At 32.6% G+C, this 23257-nt stretch overlaps 1 protein-coding gene across 2 annotated transcripts; it reads right to left on the bottom strand.

Moving 5' to 3' along the window:
• Positions 1 to 1124: 1124 nt before the first annotated feature.
• LOC125849050 (accelerated cell death 11) lies at positions 1125 to 8914 on the bottom strand. Of its 2 annotated transcripts, none has more exons than XM_049529047.1 (4): positions 8590 to 8914; positions 7801 to 7973; positions 2336 to 2481; positions 1125 to 1595 (listed from the first exon to the last, which is right to left on the bottom strand). In XM_049529047.1, exons 1-4 carry the CDS (start codon positions 8794 to 8796, stop codon positions 1492 to 1494), a joined length of 630 nt encoding a protein of 209 aa, XP_049385004.1. In that variant the 5' UTR covers positions 8797 to 8914; the 3' UTR covers positions 1125 to 1491. The 2 variants fall into 2 exon arrangements, with proteins under 2 accessions (XP_049385004.1, XP_049385003.1); XM_049529046.1 differs by having other exon boundaries at positions 1125 to 1598; positions 8590 to 8912.
• Between the last annotated feature and the right edge of the window lie 14343 nt (positions 8915 to 23257).

Below are 23257 nucleotides of genomic sequence, written 5' to 3'. Positions count from 1 at the left end.
TAAATTATGCATTTGTATACACTATACACCACCTACTAAGCACAAATTAAATTTATTTATATAGTAATATAAGTTGTGTGAGGCTTATTATTTCATAAATTAGTGCATCAAGGAATTCTAAGAAGAAATAAGAGAAGTATTGATTTTGAACTTAGCGCAAATTATTAGTTTCGTTTTTAAAGTATTGGCAATCTTAAAAATATCTCTCTACTTGACTAATTAAAATTAGGTACACTCATGATTTGTCACATGACATAACAAATAGTCTCAAAATTTTTGTAGGAGTCTGGGATCTTAATAAAAAGTCAAGAGAAGTGTAAACTTGGCGAGAATTCAGGTTCAGTTAGTCAATAAAGGGGTATTTTTAAGGTTGTCAATAATTCGAAGATAAAATTAATAATTTGTGCAAAGTTTTAGGGATGTTTTCAATACTTCTTTTAAGAAGTAATTGAGAAGAGAAAAAAACAATTATTTAGTGTGTTACTTTATTGTTTTCAAATTATTTAATACTTCCAATATTTTTAATTTAGACTTTACACAATTTGATTGAAGAAAATGTTATTGAACTATTATTTTATTTATAACTCTGGTATATAGTTAGTTTCCACGAGTGTTTTTGTCTTTGTAGAAATTTGAGTGTAAATGTTATTGAACTATTATTTTATTTATAACTCTGGTATATAGTTAGTTTCCATGAGTGTTTTTGTCTTTGTAGAAATTTGAGTGTAAGACCTAATGGACCATGATTGATGAATTTTGAATCTAATATCTCACAATTCTCAATTCACTTCATTGATCTTTTAAGTGGAAAATGTCATTAAAATGATTGATTGTCATATAAAGAGAAGCGGTAACAATAACTAGTAATAAGTATAATTTACTTTGAGTAGCTTTATTGAAAGAAATAATTATTTATCAATAAAATCAATTTAAGTATTTAAAGTATTTTTCAATAAGGAAAATGACTTTCCTTACTTGTGTTATATCAAAGTCATTTTCTTATAACCACCTGGACTTTAGTTTTATACAATATTTTCTCCAACTAACAATCAAATATTATCATACATTATTCTTTTAGGATTCAAAACTTTCTTCAAAACACCTGCCAGAACAACTAAGTAGGGAAAACCCCAACATATAAGTTTAAACATTACCTCAAGCTCAGATGGAGATGAACTTGAGAACCTGGCCTTATTACATGGCAAAGAGTATTGGTAAGTAATTTTGTCACTTTCTATACTCCGTACATTAAACACTTGAGTCAAACTGAAGTGGTATTTTCTTTTTTAAAAATAATGAGCTCAACCTCGCCCCAAGTGCAGATAGATACTTTTCTGTTCTAGGGCATTTTTTCATTTCCCTGCTAGTAAAGATAAATTAGTTACAATCAAATATTTGGACCACTGCGTCAAATGATTATACATATAATAAATAGTGATTAGGGGTGAATCACATAAATGAATGGGCGTTCTGTCATCCAGTTCTTCATGGTCACCAATCAATACCCAAATCTCTTGAGGTGAAGAGTTTGTCAATGTACGTAATGACAGTCTCACACGAGGCGACATAATTTTGCATCTGCGTTCTTGCGGAGTCTTCTGAAATTAACAGAGAGAAACAACAAACTCATCAGGAAAATGAAAAGAAAAAAAAAAACACTGGAACAGGTGGGCGGACCTAGTATCCCAGATCTTAGCACATAGACTACAAGGCATTTGATATGATCCGAACCTCGGACAAGGATGGGTCATGAACTAAGAAAATGCCTCAGACATTGGATATTCTGGCCAATAAAAAGGCAACTATCATCTAGGCTGAGATAGAATGAGATGAACAACTATTAAGAAGAGCTTGTCAGCATACAAGTAAATCACAATAAAACGCACAATTTATTCCCTGGACAAAAAGTAAGTGCAAAATCAGTTCTGACCCCCCTTACCCAACAATTTGGAAGCTAAAACCAAATAAGGAAGTAAAGAAACAAGCCGGATAAAAAAATTCAGAGTTGTGTCATGAAGTCCTTCCCAAGTGTGTGATAAGTGAGGCAAACTAAAAAACTGATATTGAGTTTCGTGTCATAGTATATATAGGAGGAAGCTACTACAATCAGGATTACAATGTCCTAGAATTTCAGTCCATAATTCATTTTTAGCCCAAAACATATTGTGACATTAAGAATTTAAACAAATTACTCAACAGATTGGATAAAGCCAAACCAAGTGCACTTCAGAAAGAAAAAATAATGTATCAGAACGATGCATTAGACTCAAAAAGTTACTAGGTGAGTAGTTAGTTGAGTCAGAAGTATAGGAAAGAAGCTGAACTGCACACTCACCATCTTCATTAAGTTTGATCATCAGCTGTTGCCGGGTGGGAAGGGCATACATTCCTGCAGACACAGCTTTCCTGATGGCCCATCCATGGTATGGAGCAAACACTTGTGTATATGCTTTTGATGCTGGATCCTTCAAGGAATTCCCCCTGCCAAAGACAGCAACCAAATTTGAACATCAAATATGGATATTAAAACTAAAAACAAACATATCCGCTAGAAGAGGTCTGATAAGACTAGTTAGTAACTGATAACAAACACTTGATCCAAAAAAAAGTAACTGATAACATACAAATACATAAATCTCATAGTACTACAACAACAGTTCACGATATTTTCCTACTTCCGCACACCTAAAAAGAATTAACAAACAAGCGAAGTGTTTGAGTCATATCCATCTATTGCCAATTCAATCACCAGGACAGGTTCATGTGAATATCACCACCGTGTCAAACAACAATTGATTGCAGATTATAATAGAACTCCATAAGATTATGCAACTTCCACGCACCTTAAAATCAACGAGCGGGATAAAATTTAAAATTTAGTATCTGCAATTATACAAACATCAACCTATGATAATGATTCCTCAACCACAAAGTAGATTCATGTGAAGATCCATCACCTTAAGCAAAAAAAACTGTCACTTCTCACACAAAGAAAGGTGAGACACGCATGAACTGCTCTGGCACTGTCCTTCATAGATCATAAAATCTGCAAATAGGGTTATTTTGGGGAGTAGTCATGCTTCAAAGTGCTAGCATGAATTTCACTCCTACTCTACTCATTCCTCTCTTCAGAGAAGAAAATTACATATTATTGCTTCTTTGGCAGGAAAACTAGGTATTGATAAGTTCCTCTGGTCTACTATTTCCACCGTGATCTTCAAAGGCCCTCATGCTTCTAGAACCATTACACCAACAAGCTAGCAAACTGGTCAAACAACCAATTTTCCATGTACACCGTAGCACCAAAGTAGATGACCCCTCGCCCTCTGGCACCCTGATGTATACAAGCTGTCAAATGTAATATACCTTACAGCTTCCACGATCCAATCAAATGTTCCCTTGTTTTCTATTAAGACCTCTATTAATAACTAAAACGACTTTACCCATTATGTTCATTGAACATAACATTACATGACCAAACAATTTCGAGTAGAGAGAGACATCATACTTTAAGCATTAGCATTACTTGGAGAATTAAGATATTTTGTACAGCATGGAATACAGAATCTGTCACATTTTGGTCTTGGACACCCGAAAAAATCATATAAGGAAATGCACATGAACATGAATTGGAGCATGCCTAAACTCTTGTGGACCACATAACCAGATGTGTAGACTCTCCAATTTCCATCCTCAATATGTAAATAGAGGTACCACTCATCTGGACATAAACAAGGCACTTGATTTTGTATTTTGTATTTTGTATGTTGTAATACCCAAACTTTTCTTTTGAACTCAATATCTTAGGAGCCAAACATATAATGTTTTCTCGTAAAAGTGTCAACCACTTGCTACTGCACTACCCAGCTGCCTCAGACCTCTGGAATATGTTTTGTTGTTTTTTTGGTCTTTCCTGGGTAATGCCTTTCTCTATTAGGGATGCTCTTGAAAGTTGGAGTTCACAGGAAGTTGACAAAGCCATCAAGAGTATGTCGATGATCCTTCGTGCTATCTTTTGGTGTTTATGGACAGAGAGGAACACAAGATGTTTTGATGGAATTTCAACTTCTAGAAATCTTTTGCAAGGCAGATGTCTAGTTAGCCTTTTTAGTTGGTCCAAATTGACCCCTGTAAATAATTTAGAACTCTTCTTGGATTTTGTTAGCTCTATAGTTTAGAAAGAGGCTACACATCCTTTTCTTGTGAGATTAACTGATCTATCCTTGTAAATCTTGCATCTTCTTGATGCCTTTAAATGAATCTACTTACTTCATCAAAAAAAAAAATGTTTTCTCGTGTAGACACATATAGGACAAAATATCTTCTGATTTCACTCCTTCCAACTCATCATCCAATGGGCCAAAGCTTACTTTTATGTAGTTATAGAAAAGAAAGCCAACTTCCAGGAAGCCATACAGTAACAGCACAGTAACACATACACTCATTGCTAAACCCAAAAAGGCATTGCACATGTTGGTTTCAAGTCTTACTCTCGTAGTTCAGGACCTTCCGCTTTCCTTTCTAATGTGGGATTCTAAGACTACCTTTGGGTTAACTCCGACAGCTCGCCAGCGAGAAGCTTGTCAAACCCTTTGTTCCTCCCTCTTTACCCAACAACTCTGTCAAGGAATATGTTAGTGATGTTGGAAAACCCCATTGCTATGGCATATCTTTTTCTTTGTTACTAATAATATTATTTTCCTTTTTTTATAGTTTAGGCTACGGAGAAAAAGAAATAATCTTATATATGACACCACAATCTCTTGTTCTTTTGCTTTTTTGTACTCCTGGTTTCAAAGCTTATGTTTATAAGTCTACACTACTTGGGAAATAAATGAAACAACCAAAAATGTTAATTCTTTATTGAATTAGTGAACATTGAAAGTTCTGGAGTTTCTCACAATGAAATATTATTTCCAATCTACTCATTTGTGGGTCCTTCTTTCTTTTCATGACATAAACATCAAAAGTTATAGGTCCTTGTCAACAAGAGAAAAAAGAACATCAAAAGTTATAGCTTTTTCTTCACTCTGTTACAACAGATCTGAGACTAGAGCTTTCATGCTATTAGTACTCTTTGATGAAATGCTGGTTAGCTTAGACTTCCATGAGACTGTAAGCCTGAAGTAGAGGATAAAGCTTACAACATCAAGCAGTGATGTCGACAAAAAGATAGAAACACTGAAGTTGGAGGAACTTGCAACTGATCCATTACATGAGTGTTAGGGTCAGTGTTAGTAAAACCAATAGCTTAAAGCAATGAAGCAATGCAAGAGGGACTATCGAGCTTCAAACAATGATGTGCAACACGATCCTAAGGAGGAGCAGTTGATTATGTGAATCTCTCTTTTGAAGAGTTTGATCTATATTATAACATTATTGTAAATTGGATGCAAAAATTAGTTATTTTAATCATATGTGATTATTTAAGACTAAACTCATACACGTTTATCTCACTTTATCATTTTAAACTTACTATAACTTGTACGCTTCACTTCAAAGAAACGTATGGTTCACTTCTCGCTTTTCGTTGCTTTTCACCTCAAGCCCCATGGAGTTTTTTACTTTTTCGCTTTGTTTTTTTTTTTTTGAGAAATGTAACAGTTAGTCTATATTTATCCACAGGTATACTACCTCAAAAGTGTAGTTCCCCTCCAAAAGTGTTATAGTTACATAGGATCCTATACCTACCAAGTTACTGCCAGTCTATAGTTGTGCTGATTACTTCTGAGCTATCTAAGACTACTTGTTTACACCAAAAATAATACAGAGCTAAACAGTTAAGCTTAAATCTTTGTATGTTGCTCTGCTTTCCTTCATGACATCTCTAGTTCCTCTCTGGCCGTACTGTCCACCATATACATGATGGGACAATCTTCCATCTCTCCTCCTTTCTTCCTGCATTTCCATCTCTATTCCAGCACTTCAAAACCTCTTTGATCCTTCCTGGTTTCACCCATTTAATCTCTCTCATATTGGTGAACATTTGCCACAGCTGGGTTGTCCACTTGCAGAGTAAGAAGAGATGGTTGACTGTCTCTCCTTGCTCTTCACACAAAAAGCACCTGGAACACAGGTGAACGCTAGGGGTGGCAATAGGGCGGGTTAGGGCAGGGTGGGGTAAGCCTTGACCTATTAATATTTTGGCCTGCCCTACCCTACCCCGTTTAACATTTTTTTTTTAAATTAACCTGCCCCACTAAGCCCTGCCCTGCACTGCCCCATTACAATAACAGTGCAAGACCCCAAACCCATCAAGTTACGTGATTTTTTAGGCGTATCAACCTTCACAAATTTGAGAAATTTAAATATTGGTAAGTGCTGGTAGGAATTGAAGGAGTAAACTTGAAATTTTTTGGTATTTTTTTTTTGCATGTAGCACACTTATTATTCTATCACAATTGGAATGTAGAAAAATAACAAATCACACCTTAAATTACTACTATTAATTAATCACTACCTTACAAAATAACAAAATTCCAAAAATATTACTCTAATAATTTCAAGTGACAGTGACTATATAATGAAACCAAGAAATGGAAAAAATATTCCAACTAGTACTTTAAGCTGCAGAATCGTTGAGGTTTTTTCAGCCCGAAAGTCCCCAAATCGTTGAGGTTTTTTCAGCTTTCTTCACTGATTCTTCTCCTCTAGCTATCTCATCCTCTATTTTAGACCTTGCCCCGCCCTGCCCTAACCCATTAATATTTTTCTAAAATAACAATTTGCCCCTCCCTGCCCTACCCCGCCCCGTTTAAAGCTTCCCCTGGCCCGCCCTATTAAGACTATGCCCTGCCCCGCCCTCCCCTGCCCTCCCCCAATTGCCATCCCTAGTGAACGCCTCTTTTGTTTAGGTTCTCATGTGTCAAAACTGTCTCCTTAGCTAGCAGCCAAGTAAAACAATTTACTTTATAGGGTATCTTGGTTTTCCATATCATCTTCCAAGGCCATTCTACTTCCTCCATGCCAACTGTGTTGAGATCTTCATATGCTGAATTTACTGTGAAACACCCTTTGCTCCCCACATTTCATACCAATGAGTCCTCTTCCTCAGACAGGTTACTAAATTGTGCTAGGGTAACCAAAAACTCAGTTATTCTGCACATCTCCCAATCATTTAAATTCCTCCTGAAGTGCAAATTCCACCACTGATCATTCCATAATTCGGCTACAGTTGCTTGTTGCATTTGACATAGGTCGTAGAGGTCAGGAAACCTTTGGCTTAATGGGACCTGACCACACCATTTGTCCATCCAGAACGCCACCTTTCTGCCGTTTCCACCTTACAATATGATCTTTCCAAATCCCATAGATCACTGATAGATTTGCATACACTAGACCCATAGGGAGAGGTCACCTTTGTTGTCATCCACTTATCCCTCATTCTATATTTTGCAGCAATCACTTCCTTCCACAATGAGTTCTCAGCAGATGCAAACTTCCATAACCACTTCATCATAAGGCTTTGGTTCTGAAACTTCATGTTTCTGATGCCCACACCCCCTATCTTCTTGCTTATGTTCATTTCTTCCCATTTGACAAGATGATACTTCCTTTTATCTTCATTTCCTTGCCAAAAGAAAGTTCTTCTGAGTACCTCTATTCTGTCGATTACACCAGCTGGTGCTAGGAAAACAGACATCATGTAAGTTGGTAAGGCATCCAGCACACTGTTGAAAACTTTTTCGCTTTTAAATACTGGTAAAGATAAAGTCATGCATCTAAATGATCTCAGAGTTCTACATTTCAAAATAGTAAAACAGAAATGTTAATAATAGAGGGACCAGATAAAAAGCATACTCTGCGGCTATAATCTCCTCGAACAAAACCTTAACCATATCCAACCCACGCTTAACTCTTAACAAGTTCCTTGTATGACTACCTGCCTTCCTCACACAGTTTGCTTGAATATCTTGATCCATCATAGTGTGCAACGTTGTGATAGACTTTGATGCCTCTGCTAGATCACCCACCTGCGGTATTACCAATTGTCTAGTTACTCAATCAACCATATTTTTTATTAAAAATTGACTATACCTAAACACATATAGTCCTATGCAATATATGCTACCAAAGGCATGCATGATCAAAGGAAAACCTACTATCAGTGGAACCCAAAGGGCCAAGATTTTTGCTGTAAGCTAAATCCACAGTCGGAAAAAACATTGCAAGTAGAGGATCAATACACTACTGTATGAATACCCAAAATATAGCCTAGATTCCCCACAAAAGGCATATGAGGCAAGTGATCAAATTAATATATTTATATGATCACCACAATTCATAGTCCTTGAGATAATATCTGCCCCACTACACTTTAAATAATCAATTTGATCAATTTGTCATTGAACTCGCACATAACTTGATTCGATAAAAAAAACAAATATAAACATTGAAAAACAACACAACATGTACATTAAAAGTTCTCTACTTTAATCTTCGAAAAATAGATAATAGTAGTAGTAATATTTACCAGCTTCCATACAATTCATGCATAATCAATTTGATCACAACTCAAAATTCATTTATTAGAACAAAATAAAATCCTCAATCAAAAAGCGAATTGGATTGTGAATCGGGGATGATAACCTTAGCAACGTAATCTAGCTCGGCAAACTTGAAGGCGATACCGAGGCAACGGAATAGAGGAGAGACCAAAGTGCAAGCGTGAGAGAAAGGAGCCACTTCCATCTTAGCAGCTTCATCTAGGGTTTGAGAATTCAAAGTGTTGGCTAGGTCTTTAAAGGCTTCCGCCATTTTCCTAAGAGGCTTCTCCTCAGCTGCGTGATTCGCCATTGAATCAGCACCGTGATGTCGCCGGAGTTTTTTTTCGTGGTAATGCCGGTCCGGGCCCAAGATATATTGCGTGAACAAATCTAATTCCGTTCCGGGCGTTAAAAAGTTATTCTTTGGAATCCCCCTCTCTTCACATGCACTCAATAATTTTGTTTTTTTGTATAACTGAAAATATATTTTTTTTCGTTTTTTTAATGCAGTTTATCAAATTTATATTTTTTTTTAAATGAAAATGTAATTTAAAAAAAATAAAAAATCTTCACCTCTGGAGTAATTTTTGATTTGGTGCTTAAATTTGAAATAAACATTTGTTTTATGAATTTCAATTTTAAATTGTTTGGAAAGTAGAATTTTAAATTTGAAGTTGTGATTTTAATATTTAAAAAATATAAAATTTTGATTCATAAGTTTATATTTTATAAAGAAAAATACTACTCCTATTTATTTTTTGTGAAAATAGACGCATGCTCTGGCGTGACAAGATCGTGCATACTATGTACAATGATTATATTAAAAAATACCTAAATACTATCAAACTGTGACATGTGGTTGAGTTGAAATCGAAAAAACATTAGTCATTTTTTACTCCGGCTTAGGGAACTCCTTGGAGTTACAATTTCGGTGTGACTTGGACTATTATTGCCTTAAGGCAATCAAGATTGCTATGTATTTGAATAGCTTGAAGGACCTCTTTTTGTAAAGAAAATCACTTTATAGATGTAGATTCATCATAATGACCCTCGAATAGATTAGCAGTCAACCTCAAGTCCGATATTGATTGCCCTCAATAAGCTTTGAGCCTAACGTCCGATTCTAGACACCTGCTATTAAATAGTCTTTTCAAAAAGGGAACTAGTGTGTAGTCATTTCCAACTTGGGAGTGGGATTAGTTTTTTGGCACATAAAAAACCCTATCAAGAAAAGAAAAATATAACTTACATAAATCTCATAGTGTAAAAAGTATATTACATCTTATCCGAATACATAAGTCATCATCCGGATACATTAATTCACCATCCAGATACATTAATTCTAATATAAGAAGAATCTTTCTGTTGCGTCAAAAAGGAAATAAAATCCCATAAATTATGCTTACGTTTCTTCTTACTCTCAATCATAGAGAGGCAAATCCTAACAAAATGAAGAAATTCAAAATTTCAAATTGTTCCCCCTGTTCAACGAAGAAACCTTTCAGATTTGATTCAAAAACTTTTGTCGAATTTTTGGGTAAGCGAGGTGAGTTATGAAGAATACAGAAATGATGGAATTGTTGTTGGACAAACGATCTCCTTTTGAATCTTTAAGTTCATCGAAGATCCTTTTAATTTTGATTCAAGATTATCAAAAAATTTGAGATTCAAGATTCTTTCTTCTTCCAGTTGATCGAAGATCCTTTCAATTTTGATTCAAAATTGTTGAAAATTTTGAGATTCAAAATTATTTTCCTAGTTTATTGAAGATCCTTTCAATTTTGATTCAAACTTGTCGAAAATTTTGAGAAGATTCATCATAAATATCTTTGCTACTTAGCATTTTACTAGTTATGTATCTTGTTTAAATTGATAAGTATTGTATTTATACTAGATACATTAAATAAATAATTGTTGTCCATAAGATGTTAGATTTGAGATTGATACATTACCGTGTAGTAGTTGCTATGTAATTGATACATTTAGTATAAATTCGAATTTACGTATCGTATCTAAAAAATTAGTGCATGATACATTTCTATTTATGTATCTCGTTTAAATTGATGAGTATTGTATTTATACTAGATACATTAAATAAGTAATTGTTGCCCATAAGATGTTAGATTTGAGATCAATACATTATCGTGTGGTAGTTGCTATGTAATTGATACATTTAGTATAAATTCGAATTTACGTATCATATCTAAAAATTAGTGCATGATACATTACTATTTATGTATCTCGTTTAAATTGATAAGTATTGTATTGTTACGGGATACATTAAACATGTAATTGTTGCCCATAAGTTGTTTGTTTGAGATCGATACATGTAGTATAAATTAGTATTTATGTATCATTCCTGTATAATTTGACGTAGCTATTTATCATATACAAAAAAAAAATATGAATATGATAATCAATGATTTAGTTATAAAATAGTTCTGCACGTACATAACAAACATATGATACATAGTCAATAAATTGAGTCTATTGTTCGTGTTTTCCTGTAAAAAAAAAAAGAACTAGAAAGAAAAAAATAAATAAAAAACTACCTCTTGATTAACTTTAAATCATTAACTTGAGAGATAAAATATTTAAAATTCAAAATAAAGGAGTGAAGAAGGTGACTGGTGATTATAGGCATGAAAAAAGGGAGAAAATAGTGAAGTTGGAATATTGAAAGTTATGTATCTGAAAATGAGAGAATTTGAGAAAAAAAGGGATTTTTGTAATTTTTTAAAGAACAACTTTCACATATAGCAAACATAAAAATTATATTTGTATGTTATAGTTATAGTTTGCATAATTGCGCTCTATGACAAATTTTATGTTTGCTATGGAGCTTTTGATTTGTATAATTCGCTACAAACATCTAATTTTATACAAATTATTCAGTTTTGTATAAATTCACTTATACATCGTAATTTGTATAATAAGATATGTACTTATATAATTATAAGTGTATAAAACGAAAATATATGTATTTGTATTTGTATATACACTTTTCTCTCGCTTTATACAAACACAAACACATTTTATACATTTTATATCGAAATGTATAAAATGGCTAATTGTATACTGAAAATGGCAAATTATATATTGAATCAGATGGCAAAAAAAGGGAATGTTTGCTGCGAATTACAATTAAAATAAACTATGGCTATAACATTTAATTTGAATTAATAATTTGTTATTTCATATAATTTCCCCTTTTTTAAAAATGGTAGGGAATAGTAGAAAATAGGGTACAAAGGGATGTGTAGTTAGGTAATTTTTCCAAAAAAGAAAATGCATCAAAAACTCTCTCTAAAAAAATTTGGTATAAGGGTCTGAAAAATACCCTAAATTTGGTCGAATTTGTTGTTGCGATACTAAACTTTCATGAGGACCTTTTACCTCCCTAGACTATTTAATACCGTATTTTAAACATATATATTTGCCCACGTGGACATAAAAAATAATACAAAATTATAAATAGTAATGTGTCCACATAGACACATATATACCTTTAAAATACACTATTAAATAGTTCAGGGGGTAAAAAATACGGTATTAAATAGTCTAAGAAGGTAATAGGTCCTTATGAAAATTTAGTATCGCAACAGCAAATCCGACCAAAATTGAGATATTTTTCAAGCCCTTATCCCAAAAAACTTCAATGGAGAAAGGCTTTCGACCTTCTCCTCTATCGTATTCCCTTTTACTTTGAGCAATTTACATTTTTATATTCTATCCCAATTTTGTTGGTTTAGCACAAAAAGAATATGAATCGTAATCCACTTACTTTTAACCCCTTTTTACAAATTGTACTACTAATCAAAATATCGATTTTTTCAATAAATAACGTTATTGTTGATTTACTGGATCAGTGGATTTATGTAAAATTGTGTGTATTTAAAAAGTTTGTGATAACATGTAATCGTAAAAAACTGTTAATAGAAAAAACGGAAAATGGTCAAAATTGCTCCTGAACTATATGAAATAGACCATTTATATCCTTCGTTACATTTTGGGATAAAAAATGCCCATGCTGTTATACTAAGAGACCACAAATACCCTCAAGAGTTAACACCCCAAATTTTTGTTGACGTGGCAAGCCACGTGGGACTAATCCTTCCACCTAAGCGTTGCCAACTAGGATTCACTACAAAAGAACTAGACCTTTAGCGGCAACAACAGTCGCCACAAAAGCCCAGAAAATCGTCACTAAAAGTTTTTAACATTAAATTCTAATTTTGTGTTTTTTTCTTCATTGTTTTTAAAAAACCAAATATGATATCGATTAAGTAGGAGTTTGAAGACACTATATGTTTTATTTTTATGTTATATGTAAATGTATAAAATGTACAATGATGCATTATATATATATAGTAGGAGATTTGAATCGAGAAGTAATTTTAATTATTTTTCGTAATAATATTGGATGTTTTTAATATGGATATTGCAAGTTATTTATTTTAGAAAATTAGGTCGCAATTGAAAATTAATTATCATATTTTTTTTGTTGAAAAAATAGATTTTACTAGCGAATGGTTGTTGGAGCCTTAGTCGCCACTAAAAATCACCTATAACCTTTAGTGGCAATGTTTTGGGATTTTGTGGCGACAAAAGTCGCCACTAAAAGTCAAGTTCTTTTGTAGTGAATCTTAGTTGGCAATGCTTAGCTGGAGGGATTAGTCCCATGTGGCTTGCCACGTCACTAAAAAATTGGGGTGTTAACTCTTGAGGGTATTTGTGGTCTCCTGGGATAACTGCGGGGGTATTTTTTATCCCAAAATGTAATTGAGGGTATAAGTGGTCTATTTCTCATAGTTCAGGAGTAATTTTGACCCTTTTCCGTAGAAAAAAATAGAGATATGTGTGTAGACATTGAAATTTTGTGGAACTCTACAAGATGTGTTCAATTCAAGTTGGGGCTCTACTAATTGTGTTCAACTCAAATTAGGATTCTTGGAGGCTGCTCAACCCTAAACCATAGTTTATGCCTATATAAAGGGTATTAAATTCTCTTAAAAGACATCTCAAAAATTTCATAAAGAGATCAAAATCTCAAAATATCTCATAAACTCTTGGGTATTTATAAAGATCAAGATCTCGAATATTCCACAAAAGTTATGGAATATTCATATAGAGGTCAAATCTAAATCATCTTAGTTCGAGAAATACGCCACTAACGGACCTCGAATCATGGATAAATCTCAAGAGAGTAGAATCAAGGGAGGAACAGAATTGTACCCGCATATTTATCAATAAAGTTATGTTTCTTCTTATTTTATTGTGATTGCAATTCATTTTCTGTCACTTTAAAAATTGTCGCAAACAAATTGGCACGCCCAGTGGGACCAAATCTTCCCTTCTTCTCTTCTCTCTTAAATCAAATCTGAAAATCTGAAACTGCAAATGTGGAAGAATGAGTACTTCAAGCTCGTCTTTGAGTTTCATCGAGTCTACACTTCGACAAGCCTTGAAGCAGGGGGCATTTGTAGACATTGAAATTTTGTGGGACTCTACAAGATGTGTTCAATTCGAGTTGGGATTCTTCTAATTGTGTTCAACTCAAATTAGGATTCTTGGAGGCTATTCAACCCTAAACCCTAGTTTATGCCTATATAAAGGGTACTAAATTCCCTTAAAGGCATCTCAAAATATCCCATAAACTCTTGGATATTTTTAAAGATTAATTTCTCGAATATTCCACAAAAGTCATGGAATACTCATATAAAGGTCAAATCTAAATCATCCCGGTTCGAGAAATATGCCACTAACGGCCCTCGAATCATGGATAAGTCTTAGGATAGTAGAATAAAGGGAGGAACATAATTGTATCCACAATTTTTATCAATAAAGTTATATTTCTTCTTATTTTATTATGATTGCAATTTATTTTCTGTCACTTTAAAATACGCCCAATGGGACCAAATCTGCCCTTCATCTCTTCTCTCTTAAATTAAATCTGAAAATCTGAAGCTGCAAAGGTGGAAGAATGAGTATTTCAAGCCCCGTCTTTGAGTTTCATCAAATCTACACTTCGACAAGCCTTGAAGCAGGGGGCATTTGTAGACATTGAAATTTTGTGGGACTCTACAAGATGTGTTCAATTCGAGTTGGGATTCTTCTAATTGTGTTCAACTCAAATTAGGATTCTTGGAGGCTACTCAACCTTAAACCCTAGTTTATGCCTATATAAAGGGTTTAAATTCTCTTAAAAGGCATCTAAAAAATTCCATAAAGAGATCATGACCTCGATATATTGCACAAAAGACATGGAATATTCATATAGATGTCAAATTTAAATCATCATAGTTCGAGAAATACGCCACTAACGGCCCTCAAATCATGGATAAATTTTAGGAGAGGAGAATCAAGGGAGGAACAAAATTGTACCCGCTATCTTGATGAATAAAATTATGTTTCTTCAGATTTTATTTTTGTGGTTTATTTAATTTCCGTATGTTTAAAATTTGTTGCAAACAATGTGATTTATTAATACAGTGTATAAGAATATCTTGATACACATGCTTATGAATCATGATTTGTTCATTTTGTAAGAGTAAGAACGTATGAAAGTTTTGATAGTTTTCACTAAAAGATTTTTCATGTTTATAAAAAAGATATAACTTAAAATTTTCAAAAGACATGTTCAAATAAAATTTCAACTTCAAAACAATCTCATTTCGATATGATTTAAAATCATGCCCAAAATCAACCAAAGTTGATCACTCTTTTTTGGGAGTGAACAAATAATTAAGAAATGTTATAACTATTTTAAGTGAAAATAATATCTAGATAAAATACTCATAGTTAAAATACGAAACAATTTTAAAATAGGACCATGAAGTTTGAAGCTTAAATTCCTAAAAATTAAAATGCAATTAAAAATTCATTTTTTTATGAAATTTGAAATAGGTTTTATGAGTGAAATAGTATAAAAAATTATATTAATGCTACCTCATCATAAATTATATAAGCATCAAATAAATATGATTAGTGAAATAATATTAAAAAGAACAAATTTATGCTATGACAGGCCTGCTGCCTCTTACCTAGGGTTTGCTTCTTTTATTTCAACAAAAGTTTTGATAGTTTTCACTTCAAAAGAAGCAAAGTTTTGATATGCTACATGATGATACAACCATATTATGTTGGGCAAATTACAGAAATCACATACTTTTAAGGCAAAATTATAATATATTCCTTAAAAGTTTATAATTACAGAAATCTCTCAAACGGATATAATAATATAAGCTCTAATACATTAATTTGATGCGCGAGATACATTAATCGTTAAGTAAGATACATTACATTTTATACATGATACACTAATCTGATGCGCGAGATACAATAATATAAGCGCTGATACATTAATTTGATACGCGAGATACACTAATCTGATGCGCGAAAATGAGGGATTTTGGAAATTTGTAAAACTTATAGGGGATAATGGTAATAAGTAAACTAAAAGGTGGATTTCTGTAATTTTTCCTATTATGTTTGGTGTTGGGGCCGTATCGTTATGTAGTATCATCTATTTCACAGTATGCTCAATCAAGTTCGGAAAGAGCAGCGTCGGAAGTGGGACACTCGTTATTAAATCTATCGTTTTTAGTAGTATCTCTATATTTATCAGCCTTGTTAAGTTGATCTTATACTAACAAATTTTATATAATGTATTGGAATGTGGAAGGAACTGATTTTTTTTGTCATCACGACATGATTTTAGTCTTGTGGTCATCATCCCTTTTAAAAAATATCTCATCCTATAAGGAATGAATCCTCTTCAAATTCCATAACACTTTTTTCGACTTTAACTTTATGAGTAAAAAAAATTTTCAAGTAACAAAATTCTATCGTATAAAAGTAAAGTGTAGGACATTTTCAAATCGAGATACTGAAGTTCGAAATTGTACCTAAAAATTTAAATGTGCATCAGTCCAAAAAAAACAAATTTTCTAACTCAAGGAAGAACTTCTTAATATTCATACTTCATTATTCTTTGTTAAAATAAAATTAGTGTTTTATTTGTTGGAAGTATTTTTCTATAACTAAAATTGGTGTAATTACTTAGATACTAATTACCAGTCTAGTGGGTGCTCCCTTAGCTACCGCATCGGCAACAAAATTCTTTGAACTTTAAAATATAAAATATAAACAAACGAATATATATTGTTTTATTAAGAAAATATAATTAGACTGGTTTTAAAAGTCGCCACTTAATTTTTAAAGGGAAATTAAGAAAACTGATTTTTTAAAAAAGATTAAAAACAAAAAATCTAATGAAAAATAATTAAGGAGTTTGAGGTTCATATTAACATTTCGGAAAGGGTTTGAAAGCACCCGAAATGCCCGCTAATACGCGGTTATTCGGCAATTAATTATTTGGCTAAATAATTTGACTTAATTTGAATTGAATAATTTTTATAGTCAGGACCATTTTAAGGGAGAAAAATATTGAAATATTATCTATGTGAAGTATTTTGTAAACTTATTTATTTATTTATTAGGCCAAGTAAGAGATGACTAGTTTAGTTAAGTAATTAATTCAAAATTGGTGTCTTTTGGGGATTTGAATTTTTTAAAACCTTAAGATTAAGTAACAAATATCGGCAAATAAACAAACACAATAAAGCAAAGAGGGGAAGAGATTTGGGCCCAAATCTAGTTTTTTTGTCCACCTGGGCCAGTATTTGGGCCCATTTTCATTTTGGAAGGCCCATTTACGTCACATGCACCCGTCCTAAACTAACGTGAAAGAAATATATTATTTTCTTTGGGCCTTAGGCCCAATTTTTTCACCTGTCCTAAATTCTAACAAGACTAATAATAAATAAGATGACGAGGGCTTAGGCCCAAAATAACAAAATATATCTCTTTGGAAGTAAGAGTGGGCATTTGGCCCAATCTTTTCAGTTCTCCGGTCTGCTTTAATATTTTTTCGACTCCGGGACCTGTACGTTGATTTTTGAGGGACCTGTTCTTCAAATTTTCTTGTCGGCTGACTCGATAGGAGGAAGTTGGAGCCTTTATGGCTCTCTCGAAATGTAAAGGATGAGGATGAGTTCATAGTGAACTCGGACAAATTTCACATGCAACGAAAGAAAAGGGTAAAGGGTTAATACACAGTCTAATAAAAATAGAAATGAAAATAAAGAAAAGTGTCAAATTATGACATACATACACCTTGACTCGAGAAAACTAACAAATAATCCGATAAAGGAGATCATAAAAAGGTATATTGGAAAACAACAAATTTTGAAGAAGTGAACAAGAGAGGCACTAAACACATCAGTGTGACAACTTGGTAACATACTTATAAATAGGGAAAAGAGACAGTCACACCCAAATGACTAAACCACCAAATAAGTAAGAGATAATAAATGCATGCTATTAGTTTTTTTTTTAAAACGATAATTAAGACGACAACCTTTAATAAAAAAACTGAAAGTTTTCATTAAATAGTAACACTAGAACAAGCTAGCAAGCTACTGCAATAGAAAAAAAAGAAAATCAATAAACATTTTTTATGTTATCAATATGCCATGAGGACAAGAATAAGACTAACACATGGTAGCATCAAAATGGACAAAATATATATTGAGCAATTTATTTATTCAAACTCAAAATATCACACAACATGGATCAACCCGGACTAATTAAGATGGAACATAACCAATGCCTCATTCTGATCCTAGAACACTTAATTAGATAATAAGTATACACGTCAAATTTAGAGAAAACAAGACAAAATATATAATCAGCTAAAGAGTAGGCAATAATTTGCAACTTGAAATAGGCTAGAAACCAGGGAGGAAAAGGAATGGTAAGAGGCTCAAACTTCTCACTAACTCAACTACTACCAATAATTCATTTAACTTTCAAATTGAAATACAGCTCAAAGCTAACCATAAAAGATATCAGTGAGAAAAAGACCTTAACAGGGAGCAAATAACTCAACATCAGACGGAAACATCAAAACTTCAGACAAACGAAACAACAACATTTTGAACCACAAACAAGTTACAACATTGATTAAAGTCGATGCCAAGTCAAGATGTTCTCAAAATCCTAACATTTGAATAACTCATCACGGTCAAAAAGTAAACAGTTCTCAAATCAGTTAAACATGAACATTACAACATCAAACCATGGAACTATGCAACTGTTAATTCACGATGAAAGAAACCAGAATCAGAAATGGAGTATAACTTTTTTGGGGACAACGAACCAAAGACAAACGAGCTAAGAATGACTTTACCACCGCAAGAACCGGAACACGAACAACGAACAGGGAGCTTAAGCAGAAATTCAAGCAAGTTCTCTATCCCGAAAAGTATTTCAAGTATATCTAAACTATTTTTGCTTAAAACTATTCTCTGTATTTTGCCCAAAAAACCTCTAACTTTTCCTCCAATATTTTTCTCTAACTCAAAATTTTTGGCCAAAAAAAAATCTCCTCCTCTTCAACAGTGAATAAAACAATTATATTGAAGGGAAAATCATTAGGGTTCCGAAAATGGGAGGGAAAAAGGACGAAAATTCCGGTTCAAAGCCCATTCCAAATTCAAACTCGAAAAAAACTTTCACCATTAAAGGGAGACAACTTTTTTTTGAAGTTTTCGCCCCATTCCAAAAGAAGAAAGGGCGATGGACGACTTTGATCAAATCGCTCGTCTTTGGGACTCGACGTCTATCCACGCAAGTCAAGGACGGAAAACACGGTTGGCAGGACAAAATCGCAGGTGGCTTTTCTCTACTGAAACAGTACTGTCGTACTGGACGGAGGAGACGACGCGAGTGTGAACTATACGCGTAGACGCCGTGTTGCCTTCCGTGTACTTGGCGTCGTTTTCTGCTGTTTTGGATTGTCGTTCCGAGTCAATCGAGAAGACGCTATGACTTGCTGTGAGCTACTGCTGCGTGTATTTTGACGTTGTGAACGTTGGAGACGAGCTCTGGGTCACTTGAGGGATTGAGAATGGGTCGGGTTAGAGGGGAAATTGGGTTTGGTTTGGAATTGCTGTGCGATTTGTTGTGTTTGTCGTGAAGGAGACACGAGGTTGGGGTCGTTTTCTGGTGTTGGTATTGCTGTAATTAGGGGTGTACAAAATCGAACCGAAAATTGAATCAAACCGCAAATCAAGTCAGCCTGGAAAAAAATCCGACTAGTGGTTTGGTTTGACTTGGTTTGGGTTTGAAAAAAAAATCCAACTATATTTGGGTCGGTTTGGTTTTAACTAAAAAAAACCAACTCGAGACCAAACCAACCCGACATTATATATATAATTTTAAAATTTTATTTTATACATAAAAATATTTACTTTGATATAATTTTTAAATATTTCTTATACTTTTTCATAGTTTTTATCTTGGGCAAATTACAGAAATCACATACTTTTAAGGAAAAATTACAATCTATCCCTTAAAAGATTATAATTACCGAAATCCCTCAAACGGATACAATAATATAAGCGCTGATACATTAATCTGATGCGCTAGATACAATTATATAAGCGCTGATACACTAATATGATACGCGAAAATGAGGGATTTTGGAGATTTGTAAAACTTATAAGGGATAATGGTAATAAGTAAACTAAAAGGTGGGATTTCTGTAATTTTTTCATTTATCTTTTAATATACCATTTCAAGTTTGAAACTTAGAATTATGAATGGGCCAATAAAGATTATAATCCACAGATGTTGGTAATTATAATAAAGCTTAAATCAAAATCAAATTAATATTAATGCAAAAAGAAAATCAATTCAACACTAAGAATGACAATAATATTGAATTTTTGTTTTTAGTTTTACATTGGTTTAGACAATTAAAATACATAATCTAAATTTAATTTCCTTTAATATTTAGTCATGTAACTAATACTTATTAAACTTAATTTTAGCATGATTTAGTCTTTTAAATTATGATCATTTTCATTATGACTTGTTAATTTGCAATATTTGTTTTACGCGATTTCATTATTATTATTTTTGTTGGATATTTTAGTGTCATTAATCATATCATATTGTGTTATATTTTTAAGAAACATCTTAGATAGTTGTATTTTGGTAGTACTAAATAAATATTTGAANTCCTCCTCTTCAACAGTGAATAAAACAATTATATAGAAGGGAAAATCATTAGGGTTTCGAAAAGGGGAGGGAAAAAGGACGAAAATTCGGGTTCAAAGCCCATTCCAAATTCAAACTCGAAAAAAAACTTTCACCATTAAAGGGAAACAACTTTTTTCTGAAGTTTTCACCTCATTCCAAAAGAAGAAAGGGCGATGGACGGCTTCGATCAAATCACTCGTCTTTGGGACTCGACGTCCATCCACGCAAGTCAAGGACGGGAAACACGATTGGCAGGACAAAATCGCAGGTGGCTTTTCTCTGTTGAAATAGTACTGTCGTATTGGACGGAGGAGGCCACGCGAGCGTGAACTATACGCGTAGACGCCGTGTTGCCTTCCGTGTACTTGGCGTCGTTTTCTGCTGTTTTGGATTGTCGTTCCAAGTCAATCGAGAAGACGTTATGACTTGTTGTGAGTTGTTGTTGCGTGTATTTTGACGTTGTGAACACTGGAGACGAGCTCTGGGTCACTTAAGGGATTGAGAATGGGCGGGGTCAGAGGGGAAATTGGGCTTGGTTTGGAATTGCTATGTGATTTGATGTGTTTGTCGTGAAGGAGACACAAGGTTGGGGTCGTTTTCTGGTGTTGGTATTGCTGTAATTAGGGGTGTACAAAATCGAACCGAAAATCGAATCAAACCGCAAACCGAGTCAACCTGAAAAAAAACCCGACTAGTGGTTTGGGTTTGAAAAAAAAACCCGACTATATTTGAGTTTGTTTGGTTTTAACTAAAAAAAACCAACCCGACATTATATATATAATTTTAAAATTTTATTTTATACATAAAAATATTTAGTTTGATTTAATTTTTAAATATTTCTTATACTTTTTCATAGTTTTTATCTTAGGCAAATTACAGAAATCACATACTTTTAAGGCAAAATTATAATTTATCCCTTAAAAGATCATAATTACAGAAATTCCTCAAACGGATACAATAATATAAGCGTTGATACATTAATCGGATGCGCGAGATACAATAATAAGATCGCTGATACATTAATTTGATGCGCGAGATACAATAATATAAGCGCTGATACATTAATCTGATACACGAAAATGAGGGATTTTGGAGATTTGTAAAACTTATAGGGGATAAGGGTAATAAGTAAACTAAAAGGTGAGATTTCTGTAATTTTTTCATTTATCTTTTAATATATCATTTCAAGTTTGAAACTAAGAATTATGAATGGGTCAATAAAGATTATAATTCACAGATGTTGGTAATTATAATAAAGCTTAAATCAAAATCAAATTAATATTAATGCAAAAATAAAATCAATTCAACACTAAGAATGACAATAATATTGAATTTTTGTTTTTTAGTTTTACATTGGTTTAGACAATTAAAATACATAATCTAAATTTAATTTCCTTTAATATTTAGTCATGTAACTAATACTTATTAAACTTAATTTTAGCATAATTTAGTCTTTTAAATTATGATCATTTTCATTATGACTTGTTAATTTGCAATATTTGTTTTACGTGATTTCATTATTATTATTTTTGTTGGATATTTTAGTGTCATTAATCATATCATATTGTGTTATATTTTTAAGAAACATCTTAGATAGTTGTATTTTGGTAGGACTAAAGAAATATTTGAAGTACTAGTAAATTATATGTTTGTATGAATACTATACCGGAAAAACCCAAAACAACCCAAAAAAATCCGAAAAAACCCGAGGTTGAAAAACCCAAGTTTTATTGGTTTGATTTGGTTTATAAATTTAAAAATCTGACACAAATGATTTGGTTTGATATTTGAAAAACCCGAACCAATCCGGCCATGTACACCCCTAACTGTAATGTATGATGTATTGTATGGAATTGGGTATTTGTTATAAGAGTGTTGGGCCTGGGTTATTATTGTAAGAGTTGGGAATTGTTTGACTCCTGCACGGGCTGCTGGAAATTAAAGAAAAGGGGCCCAAAACTAAAGTCTTTTGGTGGGTTTAAAGTAAGATATAACTAAGTGAACTAATAATTTAGCCAAATCAAATTTAATTTGCAAATTTGGCTATAATCTAATTAAGATGATTTAACATAATTAATTTAGGAACTTCTTAATCTTAATGAAATAAAATAATTAATTTGATTATATATAAAATAAAACTAATCAACTCAAAATTAGAAACTATTAAATAATTAAACAAACTCACCGAATATTTAATTAAATAAAATCTTTTGAGACGATTTTCGAATATTCATAAAATATACTAATTAAAGTATACATAATTATGTAAAACATATATATTATTCAAAAATTTATAAAAATGACAAGATTACTTTAAACTAACTTGAAAAATATTTGGGTTTTTATAAAATTAGTTATTCTAAATTGTTTGAAAATTAAGAAGCGCAAAAATTAATTGTTATCGGGGAGGGTCAAATTGGATGTCAACATATATATATATAAACGTTTTTCGTATTTTATTAGTTAGAAGTATTTTTCACTAAATTTTATTTCCTCATTAACAAATCTCTCCGATCCATATTAAATGAATTATTTTGAGATTTTTTTGCTAGTTCAAAATAAGTTAAATATTTAAAGTTCAAGAAAAAATTGTATATTTCTCTTTTGTGTTTATCCTTTATTAACATATTTGGTACCGAATAGTTAACCATCCAATAAAAAGT

Source organism: Solanum stenotomum, chromosome 12 (genome assembly GCF_019186545.1).
Source record: "Solanum stenotomum isolate F172 chromosome 12, ASM1918654v1, whole genome shotgun sequence".
NCBI classification, from domain to species: Eukaryota; Viridiplantae; Streptophyta; class Magnoliopsida; order Solanales; family Solanaceae; genus Solanum; species Solanum stenotomum.
The sequence above is the reverse complement of the archived record's forward strand: the minus strand, read 5'-3'. Positions and strand labels throughout refer to the sequence as shown.

What these genes read in the sequence shown, in the direction of transcription:
- LOC125849050 (XM_049529046.1), bottom strand. Translation starts at nt 8,796, where the DNA reads ATGGCGAATCACGCAGCTGAGGAGAAGCCTCTTAGGAAAATGGCGGAA. An exon ending in AGCTAGATTACGTTGCTAAG is followed by an intron (nt 7,974 to 8,589) that starts GTTATCATCCCC and finishes GTAATACCGCAG; the next exon opens with GTGGGTGATCTAGCAGAGGC. An exon ending in GATCAAACTTAATGAAGATG is followed by an intron (nt 1,599 to 2,335) that starts GTGAGTGTGCAG and finishes TGTTAATTTCAG; the next exon opens with AAGACTCCGCAAGAACGCAG.